The 24,959-nt window shown below is 36.8% G+C and overlaps 1 protein-coding gene across 10 annotated transcripts in view; it reads right to left on the bottom strand.

Annotated features, from left to right (window-relative positions):
- The window catches only part of Syt7 (Synaptotagmin 7), a 260,026-nt gene that overhangs the window by 112,623 nt on the left and 122,444 nt on the right, over positions 1–24,959 (bottom strand). Inside the window, exon 1 of one of the 10 annotated variants that reach the window (XM_066401749.1) lies at positions 13,606–13,758. The exons of the other annotated variants lie outside the window; for them this stretch is intronic. Coding sequence (XP_066257846.1) covers positions 13,606–13,655 — 50 coding nt within the window. The 5' untranslated portion in view covers positions 13,656–13,758. Of the gene's footprint in view, positions 1–13,605; positions 13,759–24,959 lie in introns of those variants that run through there. 10 annotated transcript variants of the gene reach the window in all.

Here is a 24,959-nt window from a genome sequence, read left to right as displayed (position 1 = left end):
AAGAGGGCACATCAATCAGCGGGCGAGAACCAAGAAAAAGGTCCTAAGACGCGGGATGCAAGATTGCGAGAGAGACTGTCTCATATTGCGAATTCTTACATGCTTAATCTACCGGAAAATGACCATAGGGGTACTTAGACTATAGGGTAGTTATTGGTCCGATAACCATTGACCGCGTTAAAGCATAACGCTTGAAAGGCAGGATTTGGCCCTTTTTTTGGCCTTTTGATAACCGTGATTGCATCTTAGTACTAGTTCCGACAGAGAACTAGTACTAAGATTCCGCTGGGAATTCCACCACTTAGCCCATTTCTCATCCAAGGATAATGGGTGGAAAAACCCTGTGTTTGGCGGGAGCGAAGCTCAAACTAGTGAAGCTCATAGGCGTATCACGAGGGTGCTGTGTCCGACAATTGTACGTTTTAATTCTAAATTATTCTATATATAACTACATTAAATTAACAAGAATTTACACTATAATAGAATTTACCGGTTCTAGCAGTCTCCCTATACTGTTCCTCGACAGGGAAGTTCACTAAATCATGGAAAACCCTAGACGGTACCCTATAGCGAGTATTTTTCTTCAGCTTTGGATAAAAATAAAGGATTAGGTAAGATTCTGTGGCAGACACATCCATAACACTTCTTCCGACACTATAACAAACACTCCGGACGTAAATTGTCAAGTTAATTTTAAGTGCGTTACTCTCATGTATTGTTTAGTAATACAATAAATGAACTGTAAAGAACTCACGAGTTCACTGTCCCAAAGCCACGCAACCACGTAAAATATATTCACGAGGGTGGTCTCTCGCTATACAAGAAGCGAACCCCCTAACCCGAACAGGGGGTGTTCAATGAAAATTTGCTTTAAAATTTCCTGATCGGTATGCTCCTTCGATGAGCACTATTAGGAACATTGTGGCCAATTTTAAAAATATGGATGTGTGTATTCTGTTCACTTAGTGAAAATAAATCGACACATTCATGATCGAAAATACTTTCATGGGGAAAAAAAATTGTAAATTTGTATTGCTGTTCAAGAAGAACCTCATAGTTCTGTTGAAATCATAGCATGTAGGGTTGGTGTGTCTATTTCAAAGGTACACAATGCTCTTAAAAACAGTAAGATAAATCATACAAACTGCATATGTAAGTCCAGTGAAATTTTGGATCCAGACCATGACACAACAAATCGGATGATGATGTGTGAAACCTTGATCGAAAAGACAAACGTCGATTAAAATTTTGTTTCCGACATCATTTTCATCGACGCGTCAAGTTTTTCATTGTACGGAAAACATAATTCATCTGATGCTCGAGTCTGGGCCCAAGAAAATCTTCACGAGACTTATAAAGAGAGGTATTCAGAGGCCTCAAAAACTTAATTTTTAAGTTGGGATTTTGGACAATCACATTATTGGACCTTTCTTTATTGATGCAAATTTGAATGTTCATAAATATCTGGAACTTCTTGAATATCAAGTTGTTCCAGCTATTACTGAGCTTCCCAATACAAAATGAAATCAATAACTTTTGGTTTCAACAAGGCGGTTGTCCTGCCCGCAACAGCCAAGCAGTGCGGCAATTCATAAATCAAAGTGTTTCTAATCGTCTAATTACTCCATCCAATCCATTCAACTCCAAATGACTTCTTCCTCTGGGGTTATCTTAAATCAAAAATCTTCCAATATAAGGAAATTCGGGCCCTTGATTTAGCAGGATTAAGACAGAAAATTCTTGATGCCTGTCAATGAATTACGCCGGACATGCTAAGTAATGTTCGTAGGGAATTCTATGGTCGTCTCGGGCATTTTTACCACAAGGGAGTGGTCGGTTTGAGCACCTTCTATAAATCTCTTTTTTTGAAGAGATAAATTTTCTTGTAGCTGTAGGTTTTAATTTCAATTTTAATTTAGTGTGCAACGGAATGTATGCGCGTAATTTGAATCCTCTGAAATCACATAGAACTACATCCACACCCGGACTAAGGTGTACTGCATGCAAATCAACGGCGCTAGCCAATCGTTGACAATGGAAGGGAAAATGGTAACCTATCTCTCTCGCACTTATCGATCTCCTAATTGCCTTTTGCTTGCACTCACTAAAACTCCATGTGCATAGCGGCGAAATGGGTACTGTATGGTCCTCGTTCATAATTCAAGGAATTTTCCCGATAATTCCTGTTCTCTTTACACTCTTCCATAAAAAATTAATTTCGTTCAACCATTTACCGATAGAAAGCATAAATGAAAATATCGACACAAAAAACTCAGATCTGTGGCTTAAATCAACAAACCCTTTTGTCGCAGTTTTAATTGCTTAGTGTCGGTAAATGGCTCGAGGAAATTGATTTTTTTGTGTATTTATAGTAAATGCAATATAAAGTCGACACTGCCAGCATTCAATTAGAAATTCAGCAAAAAGAGATTGAAACTTATAAAAAAAGCGGTGTTCCAGCAGCTTTACATACAAATCGCCTCGAATAACCATACGTGGGTGTGCTAAATATGTACGTTAAAAACAAATTTTCAGGGATTTGTCTACAAAGTCGCTGAAGGTACTGCTTTATAAAAAAAGGTTGTCACTCCTTGAACACTCTTCAACTTTTCAAAGAATGCTGGCAGTGTCGATTTTATGCTACAATTACTATACTATTTCCCGTAGCGTCGATTAATAAACCACTAAAAATATCTTTTTCGCGGATGCTAAAAGAGACTTCGTCGCCATAACCAACGTCGTAATAAGCAGAATTTTCACAATGAAGTAAATGCAAATCCAACCAAACGTTCGAATTTCCATCGCTATATGCAACTTGTCGTTAAAACCGACATCGTTATTCGTAACTTTCACTGTGTTGATTTTTTCCATTTCCAGCTTTCCTAACCGATAAATTCGATTAACAGATGTAATGAATACCTGTACAGTCTAATTGAGACTCAAAAGGTTCATTAGGATCATTGACCAAATGGTATTTTGTAAATGTAATTTATATGCTTAAAAGGGGTAGATTGTATGCTTTTTTATATTTATTAGCAAGCCCGGTTTGAGGGGGCCCCATCAATGAGGCCAAATCTGGTCTTGCTGTTATCCAAGAGAAAACATTTTTGAGTCATATAATCCTATGGGTCAACTTCATTGGAATAAATCATCATTTTACTAAATTGCTAGCCCAAGACCTGTTCTTTCTACAGGGCGTCACAATATTCCGTATACACAGAGTTATCTTGACTCCTGAGATCAAAATATAACGATTTAACCTTATGTGCTTTAATCCAAAAGTTGAAATTCACAGAGCTACTGGGTGTCAAAGTTGAATTTTGAAAAATTAATTTTTAGCCATAATTATGAAATTGAACGGGAAAATGTCTTGAAATTTCTTACTCGTGGGTTTTTCGGGATGGAGAATCCATATTTGCTAACGATTTTAGGTTTACCCATAGAGGGCGTAGTATGAGGTTTATGTTACTCATTTGATTGCTTGCTACTTTTTTCTGCGTTACGTTAATTCACTTTTTAATAGAACAGCGTTTTGACCTATGTGTATGCTGTGTGTATGCTGTGTGTATGCTTAAAAAAGGTATACCTTAGTCATGTCGCTATGAGCAACCGTTTTCGAGAAAAATGTATTTGAACTAGTGGATGTTCAATAATGACTTTTTGTAATAGCGGCAGATACCAAACATTTTTACTTTTCATTAACAAGTGTGTGTTTACATTGGTGTTTTATAGCCAGATTATCATAGAATACACATTTAGTGAGCATACTGATATGATGTTAGTGTTTGGTTTTTGTAATGGCAATGGCCGTGAAACTGCACGGGTATACCGTAAAAGATATCCACATCGTCAAACTCCAAACCATCAGATTTTTACTGATATTGAGCGACCACTTAACTAAACAAAACTTAAACAAAAAAAACTTAACACTATTACACCTAACACCACTCAGTTTCTGCTGCAACGTGTAATGGATCTTCGCGAAACAAAACTCGAGAACACTTTTGGTCGATATTTATTCCACTCGTTATGACACACACACCTTGATCATTTAAACTCAAATGATCTTGGGATTAAGCGACAATTCAATAGAGAGAGCCGAATTTGGAAGTGCAAGAGTTATGGGGGAGAGAACAAAATTCCGGGGGCGTCGGGTTATATTAGTCCCCTTTACAAGCTTTGTGGTATCTTAAGTACTAAATCTGGGGGTCAGTACCCATAGGCGTACTCCGGCTTTAGGCAATTAACAGGGCAATCCACAGATGGTAACTTTCTAAATCCTTAAACCGTAACGCTAAGAGGATGGCAAGAAATGATCATTTGCGGGGGTGTTGCAGCTATACAGATTTTGGCTAAACGTGGATGTGTTTAAACTTTTGTCTTGACAAGGAAAAACGAGTGAAAGTTTCTTTATGCAGGGTAACCCTTATTGGAAGATAATGGACTCCCAACATATGGCCATTCCGGGTACATCACTAAAGTAGTGGAGTACATAGGCGCAGCCTAAGGGTACATTATAAATGCATTTTTCTCGAAAACGGTTGCTCATAGCGACATGACTAAGGTATACCTTTTTTAAGCATAAACTATAGGCCAAAACGCTGTTCTATTAAAAAGTGAATTAACGTAACGCAGAAAAAAGTAGCAAGCAATCAAATGAGTAACATAAACCTCATACTACGCCCTCTATGGGTAAACCTAAAATCGTTAGCAAATATGTATTCTCCATCCCGAAAAACCCCCGAGTAAGAAATTTCAAGACATTTTCCCGTTCAATTTCATAATTATGGCTAAAAATTAATTTTCAAAATTCAACTTTGACACCCCGTAGCTCTGTGATTATCAACTTTTGAATTGAGGCACATATGGTTAAATCGTCATATTTTTTTATCTCAGGAATCTACGGTAAGTCTGTGTACACGGAACATTGGGACACTCTGTATACGCAAATGGTCAAGACACGCACGTGACGCGCGTTTACAGCAACAGTATTTATTTACTTTTTTGCAGAAATTTATTTATACGAAATTCTCAGACCTGTTTAATGCGACAAAATGAATCTTAGAAGCAAGCAGCCCCAATTTATTCTACAGTCGTCAACACATTTTCCATTCGTCTCTGCCAGCTCAATGAAACGGAAACGCCATAAAGGGGAATTTATAAATCTATAAAAAGCCATTCGCAGCTCCGCACAGCTCATTGAGAGACTTTTAAGTTGTAGTTGTTAATAGAATAGATTTTTTGTAGCTCTGCTATTAAAAAGTCTCTCCGAATGCTTAGCGCCGCCATAAATCTCTAAGTGGATTCACTTAAAATTGCCCTTTTTGCTCGGATTGCGTTTAGATTGACATCTGGATTATTTATCGGCGAGTTAAGTAGGTCGAGTTGCAAAGGAATTGAAGCCGGCTTTGTCTCAAAGCTTATGATTATTTGGGCCATCTCACGTTTCTCGCAGCCTTATTGATCACTGCCCCTAAGGATAAACATTAAATCAGGCTTTAGTCCATACTTCCGTCGTTATCCAGGCGTGTTTTCATCTGCCATAATTACTTGCAGGTGTTCGCAATCTCCGCTATAATACCGGGATCCGAATATGATATGGAACGATAATTTTTCATCGTTAATATAACGGCTGACGATTAAACTGCCAGTCAAAACATATTAAACGCGAAGCAAATTGAGCAAATACGCCTCGAAATATATAAATGAGTTTTAGAGAATTTAATTGTTAGGCCTGATCAGGCGAGATTACCAGGTAGTGCATCTGGCAGGCGAATTAATGCGTCGTTAATTGGGAAGTGGAAAAAACGAGTCTGAGGAGAGAAATACCTGAATATTGAGGTTTCACGCCGTGATGTCTATCTCAAATTCATTACCCGAAACGCAGTAACCAACGCTGTTTACCAATAAATTCAATTACAATAATAGACGTATATTTACGCAAGTGATACTTTATCGAGCCAGTCTGTTTGCCCTGCCTGTTATTTGGCCTTATTGTGCGCTGGAATTTTATAGGCACTTCGATAATTAGAGGAGAAATGCTAATGAAGAAAAACTTCCCGATGGTCCGCCTTCAATGCGATCAAGATTGATTGGTTTTTCTGCCGAGGAGCCACGTCACTCAATCCCACTTATAGGTCAAAGAAGAACTTGTGTGGCAGCTGTCGAGTCTAACAAATTAGCCGTGAAAACGTCTGAAAATGAGATAATTCAGAATCGGCGCCTAATAGAGTCTCTGAATGATGATAAATCTTTGACGTGAATAGAGCCGGATCCGGAGCTCAACAGGTTAGTTCAGGTTAAAAACACTTGCTTGTGATTATTCCTCCTTGAAAACCGCACAGTTCATCTCAGGAAATTTCCTCTACAGCACTAACTACCAAAATTTCCGATGTGTCACCACGTTCGGTTGATGGCTCAACTGTTGAACACACCAGAAGTGCCTCCATAATCGGTTACTCAAGTTAGTTCCAGGTCATATATAATTTTATTCACGTGCCCCACGAGTACGTGAGGAAAAAAGTTAATGGAAGATTTTCTCTTCGAGGAATAAACTTTTTTTTCATTGATTATTTTTAAATCTGAGGGTGGCAAGATGCCGATCTAAAAACATTGGGAGTAATGCTTGGAAAAAGTTTAAGCAGAAGAGAACAACGCAAAAGGTCAGTACTCAAAAAGGCTTTAGTCGCCGAAATCGCAAAAGCAATCCCTGAATACTATTAAAGACGGTTTTTAAGACCTAAAAATTGCAATTTAGTCCTTACTCCCTCATACTCATAACTCATTTAGATTAATAATCTAATGCATACGCCATTTTTATATCCAACAATGAGAAGACTCCAGGACCTCAAATGTTACTCAAAATCTAAGCACTTTTCTTAATTTTATCTTCGGTCTATATGAACTCCTAAAATTGATTTTCAGTTTTCAGGTTAGTTTTGATTATATCAAATAACACAGACATCTCCAAATTTTCCCAGTTTTAAAATTTTCTTTTGGATGTTAAAATACTCCGGGGTAATTGAGGCTTGACGAAAGGACAAATTGCCGAGAAATTCCATTTGCTTTTTGCTTTAAGTGACGTAATAAACCCCAAAATTCCTTGTCCAAAAGTTTTAGGTTAGTTCTGGTTAATTCAAATTGAACAGGCATTCCCAGATTTTCCCATTCCAAAATTTTCTATTGAACATTAAGGCACTCTGGGTTAATTAAGCCTTAACTAAAATATAGATTGCTTAGAAATTCCATTTTCTTTTCGTTTTCAGTTAATAATAAATCTCAAAATTCCTTTTCAAGTTTTAGGTTACTCCAACTCTTTCGATATTATTCAGGGATTTCCAAATTTTTGGCCCTAAATTAGGATATATTTAAAAATTTGTCTTTCAAAATTTCCAGGAATTTCCAATTATTTTCTTTTAAATTTTAGGTTACTCTAGATTATCACGACTCATTCCAAATTACTTTAAATTCCACGATGTTGAGTTAAACTGCGAAGTCCAAATTTTCTCCCAAGTTTCAGGTTACTTTGGGTTACTTAAACTTTTCAAAGGTTACTCAAAGATTTCACAACTTTGAGCTTAGAATTCGCTTCCAAACATCCAGGCCACTTCAGTTCTATTCAGATTACTTGTAGTAGTTATTATTCAGGTGTCTCAAAAGTTACTTAGGGGCAAGCCATTTTAAGTAATTGAAAATCTTTATTTCTCGACAACATGTCTTTCCTGGAAGTTTCCCAGTTTTCCCTTCGGAATATAAATTTACTTCCATTGATTATTATTCTAAAACCTGGTGACAAAACGTGGATCTAAAAATACCGGCTGCATTGCTAAGTTGACAATACTGGGAAAGCCTAAATTGCCTGGAAAACGATAAATCCATTATCTGGCACGTTGCCAGGAGAGTTCGTCTGGAGATTTCGTCAAGAGACCTCTTTCAGAGACAATTATGTCCTTGCTATGAAGCCTATTAAGGATATCATTGAATTGTTTTTCATCGATCATATAGGTCCTAACGAGAGAAGTTTTACATGATGTGAAAGATAGTTAATGCTTTAATATTAATTGCGATGCATAATTCACTGTATTATAAATAAAATAGGTCAATAGCTCATTTAGTTTCAGGGTTGTAATTTATAAAAATTAGGTATTTGGCAGGCCACTATGACTTAATTTTCCTTTTTAGTTTATTTTTTAGAAAAATGAAAATCTTTCAATACATTGGGAATATTCAAAACTATTAATGAGTGAAAAAATGGGTCAATAATTCACTTAATTTCAGAGTTACAGTTCGTTGAAAATCAGACACTTTGGCGGACCACTGTGTCCCACATAAGAGAATTAATTTCCGCATCCGGTGCTTTTCTATTTCATCTTCTAGGGAAATTAAAATTTGTAAATTTATGGTGAATGTTGAAAGTTATCAATGAGTGAAAAAAATAGATCAATAACTCATTTAATTTCAGAGTAATATTTTTTTGAGAATTCGGTCGGTGAACCTTTTTAAGCATTCGTTGCATGTCTAATACTTTTTCTAAGATAACGAAATTTTGTTCATTTAAAAGAATCACTTAGTGCTATAAGTGTTGGAAAAATAACTCACTTAATTTTTGAGTTATAGTTTTCTCAAATCAATTTCGAGGCCAGATCAGTGGTGAACCATGGTACGCTTCATTCATATGTCCGGTGAATTTTTATTTTTTTAAGGAAAATTTGTCCATTTATAGTGAACACTAAATACGATCAGTGAATGAGGGCCACACTCTAATGGCTGTCTTAGATACAAAAACCATATTTTTTTTAATTGCAATTTTAATCAGAAAATCAAATTTCGAAAAATGTTTAAGATCGTCCAGTGAGTTCACTACAGCCCACCCTTAAGGACTGACAGATCCTGGAAAGTCCTGCTAACTTCACTATCAAGATCATGTCCATTGAAGTCATTCTATTCAGTTTCCTGATTTCCATGAAAATATCTTCCAGATAAAGTTAGTGCTTAGCCTACGAAATTACGTTGAAGTCTCCATTGACACATAAATATTAGGTGTATAAATAAGTTTCCGCTGTTTGACAAAACTTGGCCCACCAGAAGATTATCTTGAAATTGTCAGATGTAAAACGTACTATCGCAAATTTGGTCATCGAGTAAGAACATAATGTTGAAATATTAGTGACTCTTTATCAGTATCACATACTCTGTTTCGTTCAATAGTGTCAAGTTTTATGTCCAATAAACGTCATTTGTGGGAACTTTTAATTTACTTCTTTAATTTGAAAAAATCTGCAGCTGAGGCGCATATGGTGAGGCTGCTTTAAGTGATGGAAATTGTCGCGAGTGGTTTCACAAATTTAAAAACGATCAATTTGACGTGGAAGACAAAGAACGCAGTGGAAGACCTAAAGTATGCGAAGATACGAAATTGGAAGTATTATTGGAGCTCGAACGCAACTATTACTGGAACTTTCTACCGAACACAATTAATGAGATTGAGCCGAGCACTCAAGGAAAAACGCATCCATTACTACTCCAGACACGACAAAATTATTCTCCTACGTGATAATGCTCGTCTGCATGTTGCAGTGCCGGTCAAAACCTATTTGGAAACACTTAATTGGGAAGTCCTACCCCACCCGCCATATTCACCAGACCTTGCCCCATCCGACTATCACTTATTCCAGTCGATGGTACATGCACTGTCTGAGCAGCGCTTTACATCATATGAAGATACCAAAGATTGGGTCGATTCATGGATAGCCTCAAAAGATGAAGAGTCCTTCCGACGTGGTATTCGAATGCTGCCAGAAATATAGAAAAAAGTAGTGGCTAGTGATGGACAATACTTTAAATAAAATATAATGCGCAGTTCTTTCACAATAAACTCCTAATTTTTTATATTAAACGGCGGAAACTCATTTGTACCCCTTATAATAATTTTAAAAATCCCAGATTATTTTATTTGGCTTTTCCAAATAAAATAAGCCGTTCCCTGCCATCAACAGAAGAAACAAACGACTTTCTAACGCGTTAAAATGGATTACTTTATTCCATCATGTAGTTCCGAAGGTAAATAACGGAAGTTGCCACATTTATCTCTTAACAAGCGTTTCGGTTGGTAAATAAGCGACTGTTTGCTATACCTTCGCAATGAAAACGAGATAATCCATATTATCAACGCCTCTTTGTTTCGTCCGTGTATTATTATTAAATGGGGGGAATATTGGAAGGCTCAATAGCCCTGCCTCTACACTTCAGTTTTTCCCTTCACAATAATTACCATTACGAAACAAGAAATCTGATTTAACATATAAAGAGGAGGAGTAAATTACAGTGAAATTATAGAGTATCCCCAGGAGGTCCACACTACAATCAAATTTAGCACAAAGGATCTGGTGTCCTTTCTGATGCCAATTTATCTGATAGAGGCGCAATTTAGACGGGAACTATTTATTTTGCACGAAGGGAAACTGAAATTTTTCACAAGCCATTATTTGCCCTTGCAACGACCATGAGATTTAGACCAGTGACCCTAAAACGTAAATCTTTTTAAGGGGTGATTTAATTATTGAGGCGATTCTCCATGAAAATTCTAAAATATCGTTCACTTTATTAATTAGCAGCAAGAGAGTTGTCTTCTAATTCCGACTAAAAAAAATGATTTTGCCTAGAGAAGCTTTTTGATCTCGCAGAAGAGTGGTTTCTAGGGAACGTTATACAATGCGAAAATTCTCTGTGCAATTCCAAAATTCCCCACACAATGCCGAAACTCCCTGTACAGAACCAAACTCAGAATTTATTTTTCATAGAGTTTTTATTCCACCTCGTCAAAATCTTTCTAAAGGGCCTAATTATTGAAGAGACGTCTGCTGAAAATCCCGAAAATTCTTGACCTAAAGATCCCGAGAAAAATAATTTCTATATCCAGAACCTCCTTTTCCTTAAAGTTTTACATTTCTTTCTCTAATATATTTCTCGGTTTTGCATCTGATTTACCCTTGATTAACTCTGATTACTTCGCAAAACCTCAACAACCACTTTAATGCCGTTTCCATCAGGATTTCCTCCATAGCTGAAGCTCAAATCTAATATGCATATTATTATGTAAACAAACAATTAATTTTGCATTATTAGCATGGGAAACTTGCTGCTTATTCCCTGAAAACTACCTATAAAACTCACTTTACAAGCACTTAAAACGGCCTTAAAGCGTATAGAGTTAAAGCAGGGCTAAATTGAGTTCCATTAAAGGTGCAAAGAGTTGTGTTTATGGGTTACCACGTTAAATGTGTTACCACTGTAGCGCGGCTAAATGGATTTTTTGCCTCCTCGAATTCAGGTTTACAAATAAAGAAAAGCTTTAAAAATTTAGAAGAAACAATGGAAAAATTGAAAAAAGGCACGAATGTTGAGGAAACTGAGAGATAACTTAATTAGATCAAAATACTTTAGGTGCCATTCTGTATGTTATGTCAGAAAATAATTCAGTCGGAATAATTGAGGTTTTTCACGTGTAGCGGATTCTGTATAGATCAAGTTCCTCTCAAGAAGTATTCATCGGGTGCTTTTTTATTTTCTTTTCCAGGAAAATCGAAATGTGTGAGTTTATGGTGAATATTGAGAGTTAGGATGATTGAAAAAAAATGAATCGATAATTCTTTTAGTTTCAGCGTTATTATTTTTTGAAAATTTTACACTTTGCTGAACCATTGTGCCTCACTTCAGAGGCTTGATTTCTGCATCCGATGCTTTTCTATTTTCTTCTCCAGGAAAACGAAAATTTGTCTATTTATAGTGAATATTTAGATCTATCAATAAGTGGAAAAGTCAATCATTCACTTAGTTGCAGAGTTATAGATTTTTTACGATTAACGGTGGGCCGCTGCCAAAATTTTTAAATTTTAACAACTGCAGGTATCGCCATAGAAGGCGTTCAAAGCTACGTCATTATCATATCTTGAGCAAATAATATTATCTGTAGTACAGACCATTGCAGGCACCAAACTAAGTAATGGCCTTACCCCAGGAAAAAACGATATTAAATTGCGAAAATCGATTGTGTCTCATCAGAGATTGATGATACCCATCAGAATCAGGATTTTCGTTTGCTGTCGTGACACATATAAGCTTCGAAATTATGGTGTACTTTTGGGGGGTATGATTTATTCACGCTATTATATTCGATGGATTTAGTACCCCGATTAAAATCGTATGGGTTGTATTTTGTTCTGGATAATCTGGAAATTATTCCCTCTAAAAAAAATTGCGCGATTTCCTACGCTTTTTCCAGGTGGTAAGAAAACATTAATGTGTTTCCAACGGAGTGAACATCTATCAATCAGTAACAGCCTTTTCAATGAATATATATACCTTAAAATTAATAATGCAAAAAAGCACTTTAAGCTTTTCTGTCATTCATTCAGAGTGCCAAATCCAGATCCCGTATAAATTTATTCATCTTGATCCAAATCAGTCTGGTAAAATACCTATAACCTATTCAAACTAGCCTGAACTAACCTCACCGAAATCGGAGTTAAGGCTTAATGTAAAATGTCCAAATATTACTGGTGAACGGTTGCTACTGAAGGGTTTTTTATGAAATTCTCATAATTTTACGAATTTTTCAAATTTTCTGAATATTTTTTGAATATTTTACAAATTTCTTAGGTTAAAATTTTCCAAATTTCCTATGGAATATCTAATTCTCTAGAATTTCTAAACTGAGAAACTGGATGTGGATTTTTTGACATCGAAAGATTTTCTACGTGATTCTCTAACATTGCGACACTACAAAATAAAAAGGTACCTATTTTTAAAATATTTTTCCATTTCGTACCGTCAGTATCTGCGGAACATATAAAGCAACCTGGTTCAAAAATCATCTTAAATGAGTTTTTTGAAGATATCTGCGAATATAACCTGGTACAAACATGATCCTCATGTCTCCTAAAATTTCCGAGGTATTGAGTTTCTCGGATCTACACATTACAAGCTAAAATTGTTTAAATATTTGCAGAGTAAGGTAGAGCATTTGAATGAGCTTAAAAGCTAGAAAAATGTCTACAGGGATAAAAATCGTAGTAATCCCGATTTTTCCAGACATAAAAAGCAATAAAAAAGTTAGTAAAATTCTGAATAATTAGATTAAAGTTGGCACAGGCGAAACAAAGAAGAAAAAAGTCGGAACACAATCAAGCAGCAAACTTAGCATGCGCTTCGCCGCAACAGGTCGTTAACATTCTGCATTCTGAATTTCCAGAATAAACAAAATGCAACAACCCTCATTAAACGGCCTCAAAGGAAACTTTCTGGAAAGTCGGGAACGATACGCTCCGAAGAAACTCGTTAATATTACGAGTTTAAGGGGGATGCACAGGGAAGAGTTGCAGCATCCAGGTAAATATAGGCAAATGTAGGGCATGGGGTTGTTGAACTTTGGAATCCCGGAAATTGTAACTAAATACTCAGGAAGAGTGAAAAAAATATTTTGAAGGAAAATATTGGAGTTTGGTATCTAGATTTGATCTCATGGGCGAAAATACTCATAATCCATGAATGTACGACATACACGTTATGATTTTTGATTAAGAACGGCGTTTAATGTTGAGGTTTTACCTTAAAATATTCTCGCAGTTTTGCACTACACCAGCCATAAAATAATACATTCTCCTCACTAGAAATGGTCCATCACAGCACCAAAGAAACTTTGTCCAAGTCGCGTTAGAAGCGCGTCTTCTGTGCCTGGCTGTTGGCACATCAGTTGGAAATGCCGCTTTGCGACTGATTCCATATCTGCTCGTCGGGCCGGCTGTTCCAGACTTTATCCCAGAACTACGTTCCTAGCCAGAATGCGGGTCAAACTTGGAACATGTGCGGACGTAGGTCGGGGCTGGATTGCAGGTGATGTTCGGGGGCCCTATTTTGGCGCCTTTATTTGTTATTGTGGCCTTTTGTTTTGTTGGCTATTCATGTCTCCGAGGGAATGCGACAGAGATGGGCGAATTTATGATACTTTGCTTGAGGGGCGCTGGATAAAAGAAAGTGATCGATAGCAGTGAGGGAAGATGCTTTGTCGGGTTAAAAACTGGGGTGGCCCTCTAACGAGGGCCGATTTCAGAAGGGTAATAAGCTGTATTCAGACAATGGGGAATTTCTTTGCGAGGGACTCGCGAAGCTTTTACGCATTTTTAGTATTTCCTGGGATTCCAAACGGAAGGACGGCATTGAATTTCTGGATTGATGCCTCCAAAAACCGACAATCCTTAATTTTTACTTCCAGATTACGATTAATGGAAGTCTGAAAAACTACACTAAAATGACGATGTTATGTAAAGAAATATGAAGAGAATTAAAGCGTAGTATTTAGTTAAAAGGAATTCTGAATTTCTCAGTAAGAAATTCATAAATACCATCCTTTCAGGGAGATAATTTAAATTTCACTAGATATAGATGCATATTTGGAAGATGAAGATTTCCAGGGTCGGGCCGTAAAGGGAGGGTTAGTTGGCAGATCCCTATGTTCCAGTATTCCTTTGATATCTCCGGAACCTGTGAAGTAATTGGGCCCAAAAACGTGTTATTGGCCTTCGTGTAAGTTTTCCATAGTCATTGCTTTCCTCTCTAATCACCTATCGATTGCAGGGAATAACGGTTGTCCAAAATTCGCTCATCGGGGAAACATCCCCAAATGACTGAACACATTTCCAATTTTGAAATTTTCTGACTTTTCGCAACTATCCCTATAAAAGCACAACCTGCATCCTCGATAGATACAATAACTTTCCATGCTTGTTAGGAATCGTTCTAATCGCTCCACGGCAAAGCTTAAAAATGGTTGTTTATGCCCCTAAAATCAGTACAAATCCCAAAAAATTGCAATTGTTTTCAAGCCAGGTCCCCTTTTTTTGGGCCCGAACGTTTTTATCGGCACCTGAGACATAATAATTCGCTGCGGATCGGGCCCTTGATCTGGATCTTGTCTTGAAGCCACAGATACATTACAATGGACTTGAAAAAAACCAGGTTCTCTGGCTCGGTTAAATTCTGAATTCAACCGGCATTTAAATACAGATAACAAGATAATCGTAAATCCGGACTAACACAAAGGGTTTTCCAACTAAAACTACATAATTCCAATTAGTATCAACCGTGAAATGTAAAGGGACATTTAATTTGAAAAGGGCTTTCATGTGTTGCATACGTGAGATCAGTTTATTCTGGTAGTGAAACAATTTGGAAATATGTGGAATGAGGGTTTTTCAATATAAAACAGCAGCTGTTTTGCCATGAAAGCCCGAAAAATTAATAATAATTAGTATTCCATGAGGCGCATCAGATAATTGTTTATCTGAGAGGAGCAATAAAGAATATTTATTGGTGTTGTAGTCAATATGAATTTTGTTCATTTGACGTTTGCAGATTATCATGAGCGATGTGAAAAAATGTCCAAGAACAACAATGGTAATATTAAAACGCTGTGCCGCACTCTAAGCCTTCGTTCTAATGTCTACACAGTGTCGACTTACTCATAGCAAGCATTAAAGCAGCCCACATGGGCAAGAAATCTATCCAAAGCTCGGAAAGCTGTGGAAATTCATTCCCAAAAAGCTTTCCAAACTTCGTAATCTACTCTGGCCAGGAAGTGACAATATGAAAATTCACCGGGGCGTGGTCCCTAAGGTGCCTTACAAAAACACGCTAAAATGAAATGAGACTCGGAGATTAAAGTTATTTCCAGTTTGCATACGAGTGCTGGTTTATTTATAATCGGGTTAATTCTGGAAAGTTTATCGACATTTTATTCACGAGGTTTATGGCTTATGCAACTATCTCAGTGTGCATTAGCCCTCGCATCCCTATCCGCAACTTTTCCATAAATTTCCCCTCTCTGGATAATTATGCGCTAAATAACAATATGAGAATCGAATTATCTTTTGCGACCTGCTCCAGTTACTTTGCTTCCGAGTTTCCATAGTCAATTTGCTTTAGGCAAACTTGCCATTTCACCACTTAGTCCGACTATATAAGCAAAGGGAGTAACTTAGTTTCTCGTCACGAAACTATCTGAAAACTATCGATGTTACACGCATAAAAGTTTAATTTCATTTCCAGTTTATTGGAGTAAAGTGAACGGTTGTTATGAAAGTATCGACGTGGTCGAACTGGGTTGGAGGAAATCGTTGTTGTGCTGGAGTTTATAATACATTTCTTGGGCTTTGTAAGGCAGTTGGTGCTGTTGGGTTAAGCGACATCACAACTAGCAATTTTGCCCTGATACAAATGACAGTATTTGTTGGGATCTTCTTTGGAATTGAAGGGCCGCTTGTGCAATGATTTTACGAAGGAAATTCAGGAAATAATAAATTTCTACTAAAGATCCAGACTTACTCCAAGAGTTTTTTGAGTTCTCTTACTCGCCCTTAGGGTGTTTTGTGAGTTTGCGCTATAATTATCCAGCTTCAACATTCTCACATTCCTTTTAGGTCCAGATATGATCTAATTATTAAAACATACCCTAAGGAGATGAGAACTGTTCTTTCGCTCTTGGTAAATCCCTATTTTCCAGATCCGATTTTGGGTTAAAGTGGTTTTCCAGACGACAAATCCGGCAAATGAAGGGATCCGGGTTTCTCCCAACAACCCAATTCGTACTGAATTGAGAAACCTTCTCTCAATGCCATTTTCGTAATTTAAAATAAGTTAATAGAAAGAAGTTACAGTTTTTCGGAATTTTCATGTTTTCGAATTTAATGTAGCTACGTCAATGGTAATCACTTTTCTGGAAAAAGTTAGCTGAAAATTGGTACCATGTACCATAATTATAAATATTAATTTTTTTAGCATTTATTTTTGCTCTCTTATTGCTTCAAGTCACGATAAACACCTTCTAGTACCCGTAATACATATAAAATTATCGTGTTAAAATTGTAAGCATTTGGTGTTTTTGATTTACATATTAATATTCTGCTGACGCGATCCCAATTATTACGTCATAAGGATAAAAAAGAATTCGCTCCCTTGAAAGTGAATTATCTACTTTATTCACTCCGCAGAGGGAGTAAAGTTATTGATATAATCCTTGAAAGGTAAAAATATACTTTCATGCTTATTATTATCGTGAGAGCTTTGGATTGAAGAATTTGTATAAAATTTATGTGATGAAAGCAAAATGAAATCGCAAAGCGTGTTATTTTGAAACGATTCATAACACACCCCATTCTTTCGAATGGTTAAAAACCCTTACACGAAAATATTATCATTAGCCCAAAATGGCACGAGTTAGCCGGAAAAATACTGTGCCAAGAAATTGCGAAAACCTGGTAGTTCGTATTTGTTCATTATCTACTGGACACTGAAAATTCGATTTATCTCAAAGGGGTGTTAAGAGTATAAAAGCTTTTGCTGTTTTACCATTTTGAGTATTTTGCTAGAATTTGATTCACTCAAGTGGAACGAAAGAAGCGTGTAGTAAGTGAGTGAAATTTCGATTCTATGTACTCTCTAAATGCGATCAAGGAAGATGAAGTTTATTTTCATCTTTTGCCCATACGCGTAGTCAATTTCTGTCGGTCCCCACTTTATTATGCTTCTTAAAAATATGTGAGTTTCTTAAAGGGCCATGGATGATGGAGTGGAGAGATTTTTTTCATTCATTAAAGCTTTTTCTACGTAAGCTAATGGAGCGTTCATGAGAGCATCTATAATTTGCAGTAATAACACGTTTAATATAAATAAAAGTAATAAAAAAGATTAAAAAATAATGATAATAGTGAATTTTGAAAAAAGTATATGAGAAACTGGCACTTTAAGGTACTGCACAAGATAAATAACAAATTTTCTTTGAAGGTAAAAAACCGATCAAAGAAAGGCCTCCATTAAAATTTTAATCCAAAATTTAATTAATCCCGATTATAACATCGTAAGAATGAGCCGGGAAAATGAGGGTTTTTATATTTTGTCAATGGATAAAAATGAATGAAATTGAATTCCTGATGGTCACAGTTGGATTTTAAAAACCACATCTCCGCAGATTCTCTTAGATATACAATGAATATTTCATTAGACCCCAACGGGTCCCCCCTTGGAAAAACTATGAATAAAATGGGCAAATTTTTTTCCTCCATTAGAAAGGAATAAAATGGGAAGAGGAGCGTCCTCCTTCAAGCAATAACTGACTGGGACACATCGTGGATCATTTTTATTGGCAATAATGCTAAATTGCTGACATTTCGGCTTTAAATTGTTGGACTAAAGGCGCATAACAGACTGAATGATAAGCTTCTATTTTATTAATTTTTGAGCAATGAGTGTGCGAGAAATTTTCCAGTGAGAGTTTGCACATAACTCGTTGGAAATTATTTTTCTACGACGGCCAAAAAGTTCGCACTCTCTGTCCATTTCACTTACCTGACAGGAAAATTGACCCAAGGAGTCGGTCAAACCATTTTCCGACCCGTGTTATTCAGTGTTTCCGATTCCTGTCATATCAAACATGTTCAAGTTATCGATGTGCCATTGAGATATTGATGTGAATAAAGTATCAGCTAAAGTGGGATCCGAAGAAAAAGTTTTAATCACGCGACCGGAAATCTATTTAATGGGACTCCGCGAGTTTCTACGACTCACCCACGGCGCGCCCCGAAATATACTTAACTTGTCTTGCAAAATGTGTTAGGTGACTTTATCAATAGAGTATATAGATAAAATATTTGCAATGTCATCTAAAACACCCTGTATATTGCAGCTAGTTCCATTAGAAATCCAAGTAACGTCGTAAGGAACAGTTTAATATTTAATTTAGGTGCCGTATTGTTTCCGGTTCCAATTCTGAAGGCACAATGCGGGGAACTAATTGGGCCAATAATAAATTCCGGACCTGTAAACGTTTCCAGTTGAAATGGGCTCTTTTGGATGTTAAGTTAGCATTTAAATTGCGCTTTTTAAGGCAAATTCTATTACTTAATTGACTTATGACTTATAAAGACACAATTAAATGTATTGCTGATTACGCATATTCCTATTTTTTACACTCTTATTCTGTGTTAACAATGATAGCATATCTAAGAACTTAATTATAATTCGGTATGCGCAGGACTATAGGACCCATGAAGAAGATGGATTTGAGCTGTTTTTAAGGCAATTATTCTACCGATTCCCAAGATATCAGCACTGAAAAATTTAAGAGTACTAAAAAGTGGGTGAAGTTTTTAAGGTACTGATCTGCATTCTAATCGACAGGTATCTATCTCATATTCACCCGAGATACTTTAATTGAGGTCCTGGAACCCTGGAAGTGCGTTCGAGCATTTTCATTCTTCATAATTTTAAATATCGCGAAAATGGATGTTAGGGTCACCCTATATTCTAGAAACTCAAAAAGAAATATTACAATGAGGTTTACGAAAGGTCATAAAGCTCACAGAAGCTGCAATTTAAGATATTCTTCCATAGCAAATTTTCCAAGGATTCCTGAGATATCAAAGCTAAAAGGTCCAAAAATTTCCAACATTTTTCTAAAGTAAAAAAAAATCGAATTTTCCAGCTACTATTTTTCGCTCTGATCGACTGATATGGATCCCATACTGTTGGCTTGGCTGCCTAAGTCAAAATTTAGGATTCCTGAAAATGCATTTTCGTACATTTTCGCAAGTCATACAAGAAATAGGAAAAACTCTCAAAACTTCAAAATCATTGAACATAACGACGCCTTTAAGTCCAGGCAGCACACTTGCAAACGTGAAGGACCTGCATTTGGAGCTTTCTGGTGTAAAGAAATAAATTTTGCAGAAAATTGTGGCTGACTTTTCACTTCAAATATGAAAAACTTTCATTTACTTTTTGGATTCTGCTTTAAGGGAAGTTTTAGCAATGTCTCCAGAGCATCTGCGCTAAAATAGCTGAGCCAGTTTCTCCTTTTGGGATTTCATCCGAGGTGTTCAAAAAGAACAATTCTTGGGTCTGTTGGTTGAGCATTTCAGTCTCATTGAAGATCCAAGCGGGAGTTTTCACGTGACGTTATTTGTTGGCGATGGTAAAAGTCGTTCAGGAAATGTATGCTGATTGCGAAAGCTCTGGATGCTATCAACTTGATCATTCGATTTGAAAAGCGTTTTACATCTTGTCACAATCTGCCCAATATTTTTATCTCGGATGTAGGCAAAGAATTGCTCGTCAAGTGTGAGTAGGTATACAAGGGAATTTCTACTATGTATTTCAGGGCAGCATTCCAATCAGGGTGCACAATTTGCGCATTCCTCCTACATTCCACTTCATAAACGGAATTTCTATTCGGTTCCCGTGTTCTGATGACACGTTTCTCCTTGTAACAGGAAAATCCACAACATAACTTAAACAGTAAGTCGGTTCACTAGAAAACCGACGTTTCTCCACCACATGGCAGCAAAGCACTTTTCACTCCCTCATAAATTAAATAAAAAGCGAACTCTTCCATTCGTAACTCCATATTAAGCCCAAGTTTCCATCGAGATAAATTACGTTGGCACGGCCATGTTTTAAACTATAAATTTTAAATGAGTTTCGCTTATCTTTCGCCTTTACAATGTTGTCATAGTATTTTAATTGGTAAATCGTGTTAGGCTGAAATTCAGAGGCGAATCGGCCGAAAACAGGTGGAATGGGGGAATTGCAAAGGAAGGTGGGTCGTATGTTAAAAGGTTATGAGTGGGTGTAACATACGATAAAGTTTAGATAAATTTTCAAATTTCCCTACATTTCTGAAAGCAGTTACACTTCGTCATTACCTTTTCGGCGAATTTAGGCCAAAGCCTTTAATTTTTAAGCACTTGTGAAATATTCAAGTAAATCATCATAATTGCGGAAACTCTATTCAGCTAACCTCGAAATGAAGAAAAAAAAATCTTCCTTTAGAAAATTTCGTAAAAGTATATTCCATTACGAGCCCGAATAATAGTATTTTTCCCTTAAGCGAGTAACAGTTCTCGTGCGAGGTGAAGCCGAACATGGGGACTTCCGCGTGAGGAGAGGAATTGGCCTCATTCGGACATCTGTCATGCGCAATGGAAAGTGCTGCAAGCAAGAAAAAATACATTTTGCAATTATAATTAATGATACTTTTCACCATTTATTTTTGAAAATGATAAGCAATACCTGCAATTGAGTTGTTTACTCAAGATAAGTTGATTTTTTAAACTCGTAAACAACTTTGCAAGAAACTCGTGCTGTTTTGGAAAAGTTGGTGATATTTATAGCAGAAAGCGAATCTATAAAGCAGAAAGCTTCCTGAAATTACCTTCTCAGACGAATAAACAGAAATATCGTTCATGCAATCGTGTACCTTTTTATCATGCAAACCGCTAATACTCATTTCCTTGCTTTATATATCTTACCGTCAAACCTGGAGGTCTTACGCTGAAAAAATATCTTCCAGTATTTTCTTGACGATCTTAAAAATTTAAGACAAAAATTTAAAAACTGTAACTACAAACATAGCGATAATACTGACTCAAGACCCACTGGTAGGTGTGTGGGAACGTGTAATGAACGATATTTTTCATTGTTGGATTCCTAGTATCATTAAGAGCCCGGAAAATGGAACTTTTCAATGTGCTAATAGGATACGTGTATTTTCCCGCTCCCTTGTGGTTGCCCTGTTTGGGAAATGTCGAAATTTAAACGTATTTTATGGTTTAAAGGTGGTCCTGCAACGGTGTTGTGGAATGTCCTCCATTGTAGTTCCACTACACCGCTCTAGGGAAACTGACTAGATTATGGTAAAACAGCAGTGAAATTGATGTTCTATGATTCTTCCCTGTAAAGGGCACTGCAGACAGTTTCCAGGCTGGATCAAGTACTGAGCCAGGTGATATATCAGAGATCAGTCAAAGTCAGACTCAAATTTTACGTAAAAACTCAAAATTTCAAATATTAGTTAGCCGTACAACCTCAAAATACACTCACTTTCACATGAAATGCACCACCCAGTAATAATAATAATTAAGTCTTGTAATTTTGGCAAAATAATGCTTCATAATAGAGTATCAAATGATCAGACTTTCAGTTAAAAGATACAACATTTGATAATGAAAAAATTAATAATAAGTGACATCGCCTCGTACGGCAATGCAAGCACGTACTCTTCGCGGTATGCTTTGCAACAAATGATCAATATCTTCCTGGGGTATTTCATTCCATGCTACCTCAAGATGATGTCGTAGGTCATCCACATTGTTTGGAGGCCTCGGTAAATTTCGAAGACGGCGACTCATCATATCCCAAAGATGTTCGATGGGTGATAGGTCCGGTGACCGTGCAGGCCAAGGCAGTATTTCCAATTTTGCTTCTTCCAGGTATCTTTGCGTAACGTTCGCACTATGTGGTCTTGCATTATCCTGTTGAAAAATGCCATTTGATAAAGTTTGCATGAAAGGTACTAATACTGGCCTCAGAACATTGTCAATGTAGCGACGTGCGTTTAGGGTGCCTGGAACGAACACAAGAGAAGATTTTCGGCCAACACATATCGCACCCCAGAACATAACACTAGGTGTTAAAGCTGTGTGGCGCCTTTCAGAAAATTGCAAATTTCTTCTTTCACCTCGGTATCGTCTGACTCTTCTACGACCATCATTGATCCATAAACAAAATCGCGACTCGTCACTGAAGACGATATTGTTCCACTCATGATTCCAATCAATTCGTTCTTGACACCAGGCCAATCTGGAAGCTTGGTGTTGGGCGGTTAGTGGCAGTCGTAGATTTGGGCGGTATGAATGCAGGCCAAAAGACGAAATTCTTCTGTAAACTGTTGCCATCGACACCCGACGATTTAGAGCTCCCATCCAATCTACTGCAACAGACATTGTTGAAATCGATCACCAATGGCCATCCGTCTAAGAAGTCGATCTTCACGTGCGTTGCTGCTACGGGGAGGACGTCCAGCTAGACGATGTCGCTGAACCCTCTCTTCAGACCACGAAGACCATATTCTCGCAATCGTGGTGTGGTTCCGATTCATTCTTCGGGCAATCTCACGAAAAGAAAGTCCACCCTCCTTCATGCCGATAATTCGCCCTGTATCAAAATCCGAAATGTGGGAAAAATTTCGACGCTGTCTCACTGGGGGCATTTTGAGATGTCTTGTTCACAGTTCAACAACAAAATAAACTGATATTTCCATGTAAATATTATTTTATTTATTTACAATTGAATAAAAAATCTAATAGGTCGATGACACAAACACCACCAGCATTCTTTCTTTTTTACTGAAAGTCTGATCATTTGATACTCTATTATGAAGCATTATTTTGCCAAAATTACAAGACTTAATTATTATTATTACTGGGTGGTGCTTCTCATGTGAAAGTGAGTGTAGTTGAAAATTCCCTATTTACTTTTTCCAAAAAATGCCGGATTTTACAGGGGTTTGCGTTCAGTCGACCATAAAATACGGAATACCTAAATTTCAGGTCCGTCGAACTTCTGAATACTTCATAAACCGCCGAGGGAAAATTAAAATTCCAGGCGGCTCCGGCGCTATTTGGTTGTCAAATTGAAAGGACTTTAGGCGACAATAAGCCCCGAAATCTGTTTCGGGTCAAAAGTCGAAGTAGATTGTAAATATTTCAAGTTTTTTGCACTTTTAAATCGGAAGAAAGACCGATAAAATGGGGGTAATTTCATTTTCCACATGGACCAAATCAAGAGAAATATCTCCGCAGTTTTCAGCTGTGATTTCGCTCGCTTTCTCCCCTTGTTGTTTAAACCATATCTCGCCCACACAAAAAAAAACAGATAAATAGGTTATTCAAATTAAATGGGCAAGCCTAATCCTTTGTTTTATGGACGGTGCCCTATTCCACTTGAGTAGACTAAATGACTCTAGAAAAATGCCTGCAACAGAAAAAAGCGGTTTTATAACGGAACGCGGGGGCTTATTTGCATAAGAGAAATCCCCGGATTTTTAATATATTTTTGTAAAATTAACTCTAAGCAAATGAGAGTCTCACGTATTAATTTCCGCCTCGTGCCTAACCTTATTGCCTAAGCACAGTTTAAACTTAAAATAATAAGCCCGGCATCAACATCTGACTTAATGAATCTAATACAATTTAAAGTTCATAGTATCTTTGAGAAGTATTATAATTTTCCCACGAATTGTTCGTAAAATGCCCCATTAGTGCACGCCTTACGTGCCGTAGGACCGAATCGATACTTGGACCCTCTTTCATAAAGTATTCAAAAGTTGTAGAAAATTCTGCACGTTGAATTTTTAAAATTTGCGTCTCGACAGACCCTCCAGCTGCCATTTCGAAAGTTATTTCTTATTATGCATTCATTAGATGTGGATGTATTAGAAATGTGTCAGTCATGTTGTTACGACAGGAGCACACGTGCGGCATAATGTATAAAGTTTAGATAGGAACGTGCATTTCTGAGGTATTACCAATTGATTGGGGATTAGAATAATCGAAGTTCGGTCGAAGTAATCGGAGTTGCTGCTTAAGTAACAACTTAAATTTGCGAGCGCGACTCATGCGACGAAATTTAATCTGACAAAATTTATAGAAATTATATAGAAGAGAGTAAAAAACATTTTTTTTCATTAAAATAAAGTTTTTCTTTTTTATTTTACGGTTACACAGACACCCAAATCATCCTGAAACCTCAGTGAAAACACACGATTTCTCTGTCTTTCGGCTAATTTTTATTAATTAATTGGAACCTATATGGAGTCAATTGAAGATCTGGTCACTTGAAAATTCAGTTTGAGAAACTTTTCATTTTAGGCACTATAAAATTTTAAAAATCTGTATCAAAGTATCCCCATATCTCGGAAATCAAACGATATACTGCAATCCTCCCAATGCAAGTGTCCTTTTCTCGGACTTAAGCATAAGGACCTCGGTAACTATAAAAGATGCGTGGTCCGTTATATTGGGATAAAGTTGCGCAATTTAGAGTTCAAGAATATGCTGTTTTAAACTTCAATG

This window comes from Euwallacea similis, chromosome 23 (genome assembly GCF_039881205.1).
Source record: "Euwallacea similis isolate ESF13 chromosome 23, ESF131.1, whole genome shotgun sequence".
NCBI classification, from domain to species: domain Eukaryota; kingdom Metazoa; phylum Arthropoda; class Insecta; order Coleoptera; family Curculionidae; genus Euwallacea; species Euwallacea similis.
The sequence above is the reverse complement of the archived record's forward strand: the minus strand, read 5'-3'. Positions and strand labels throughout refer to the sequence as shown.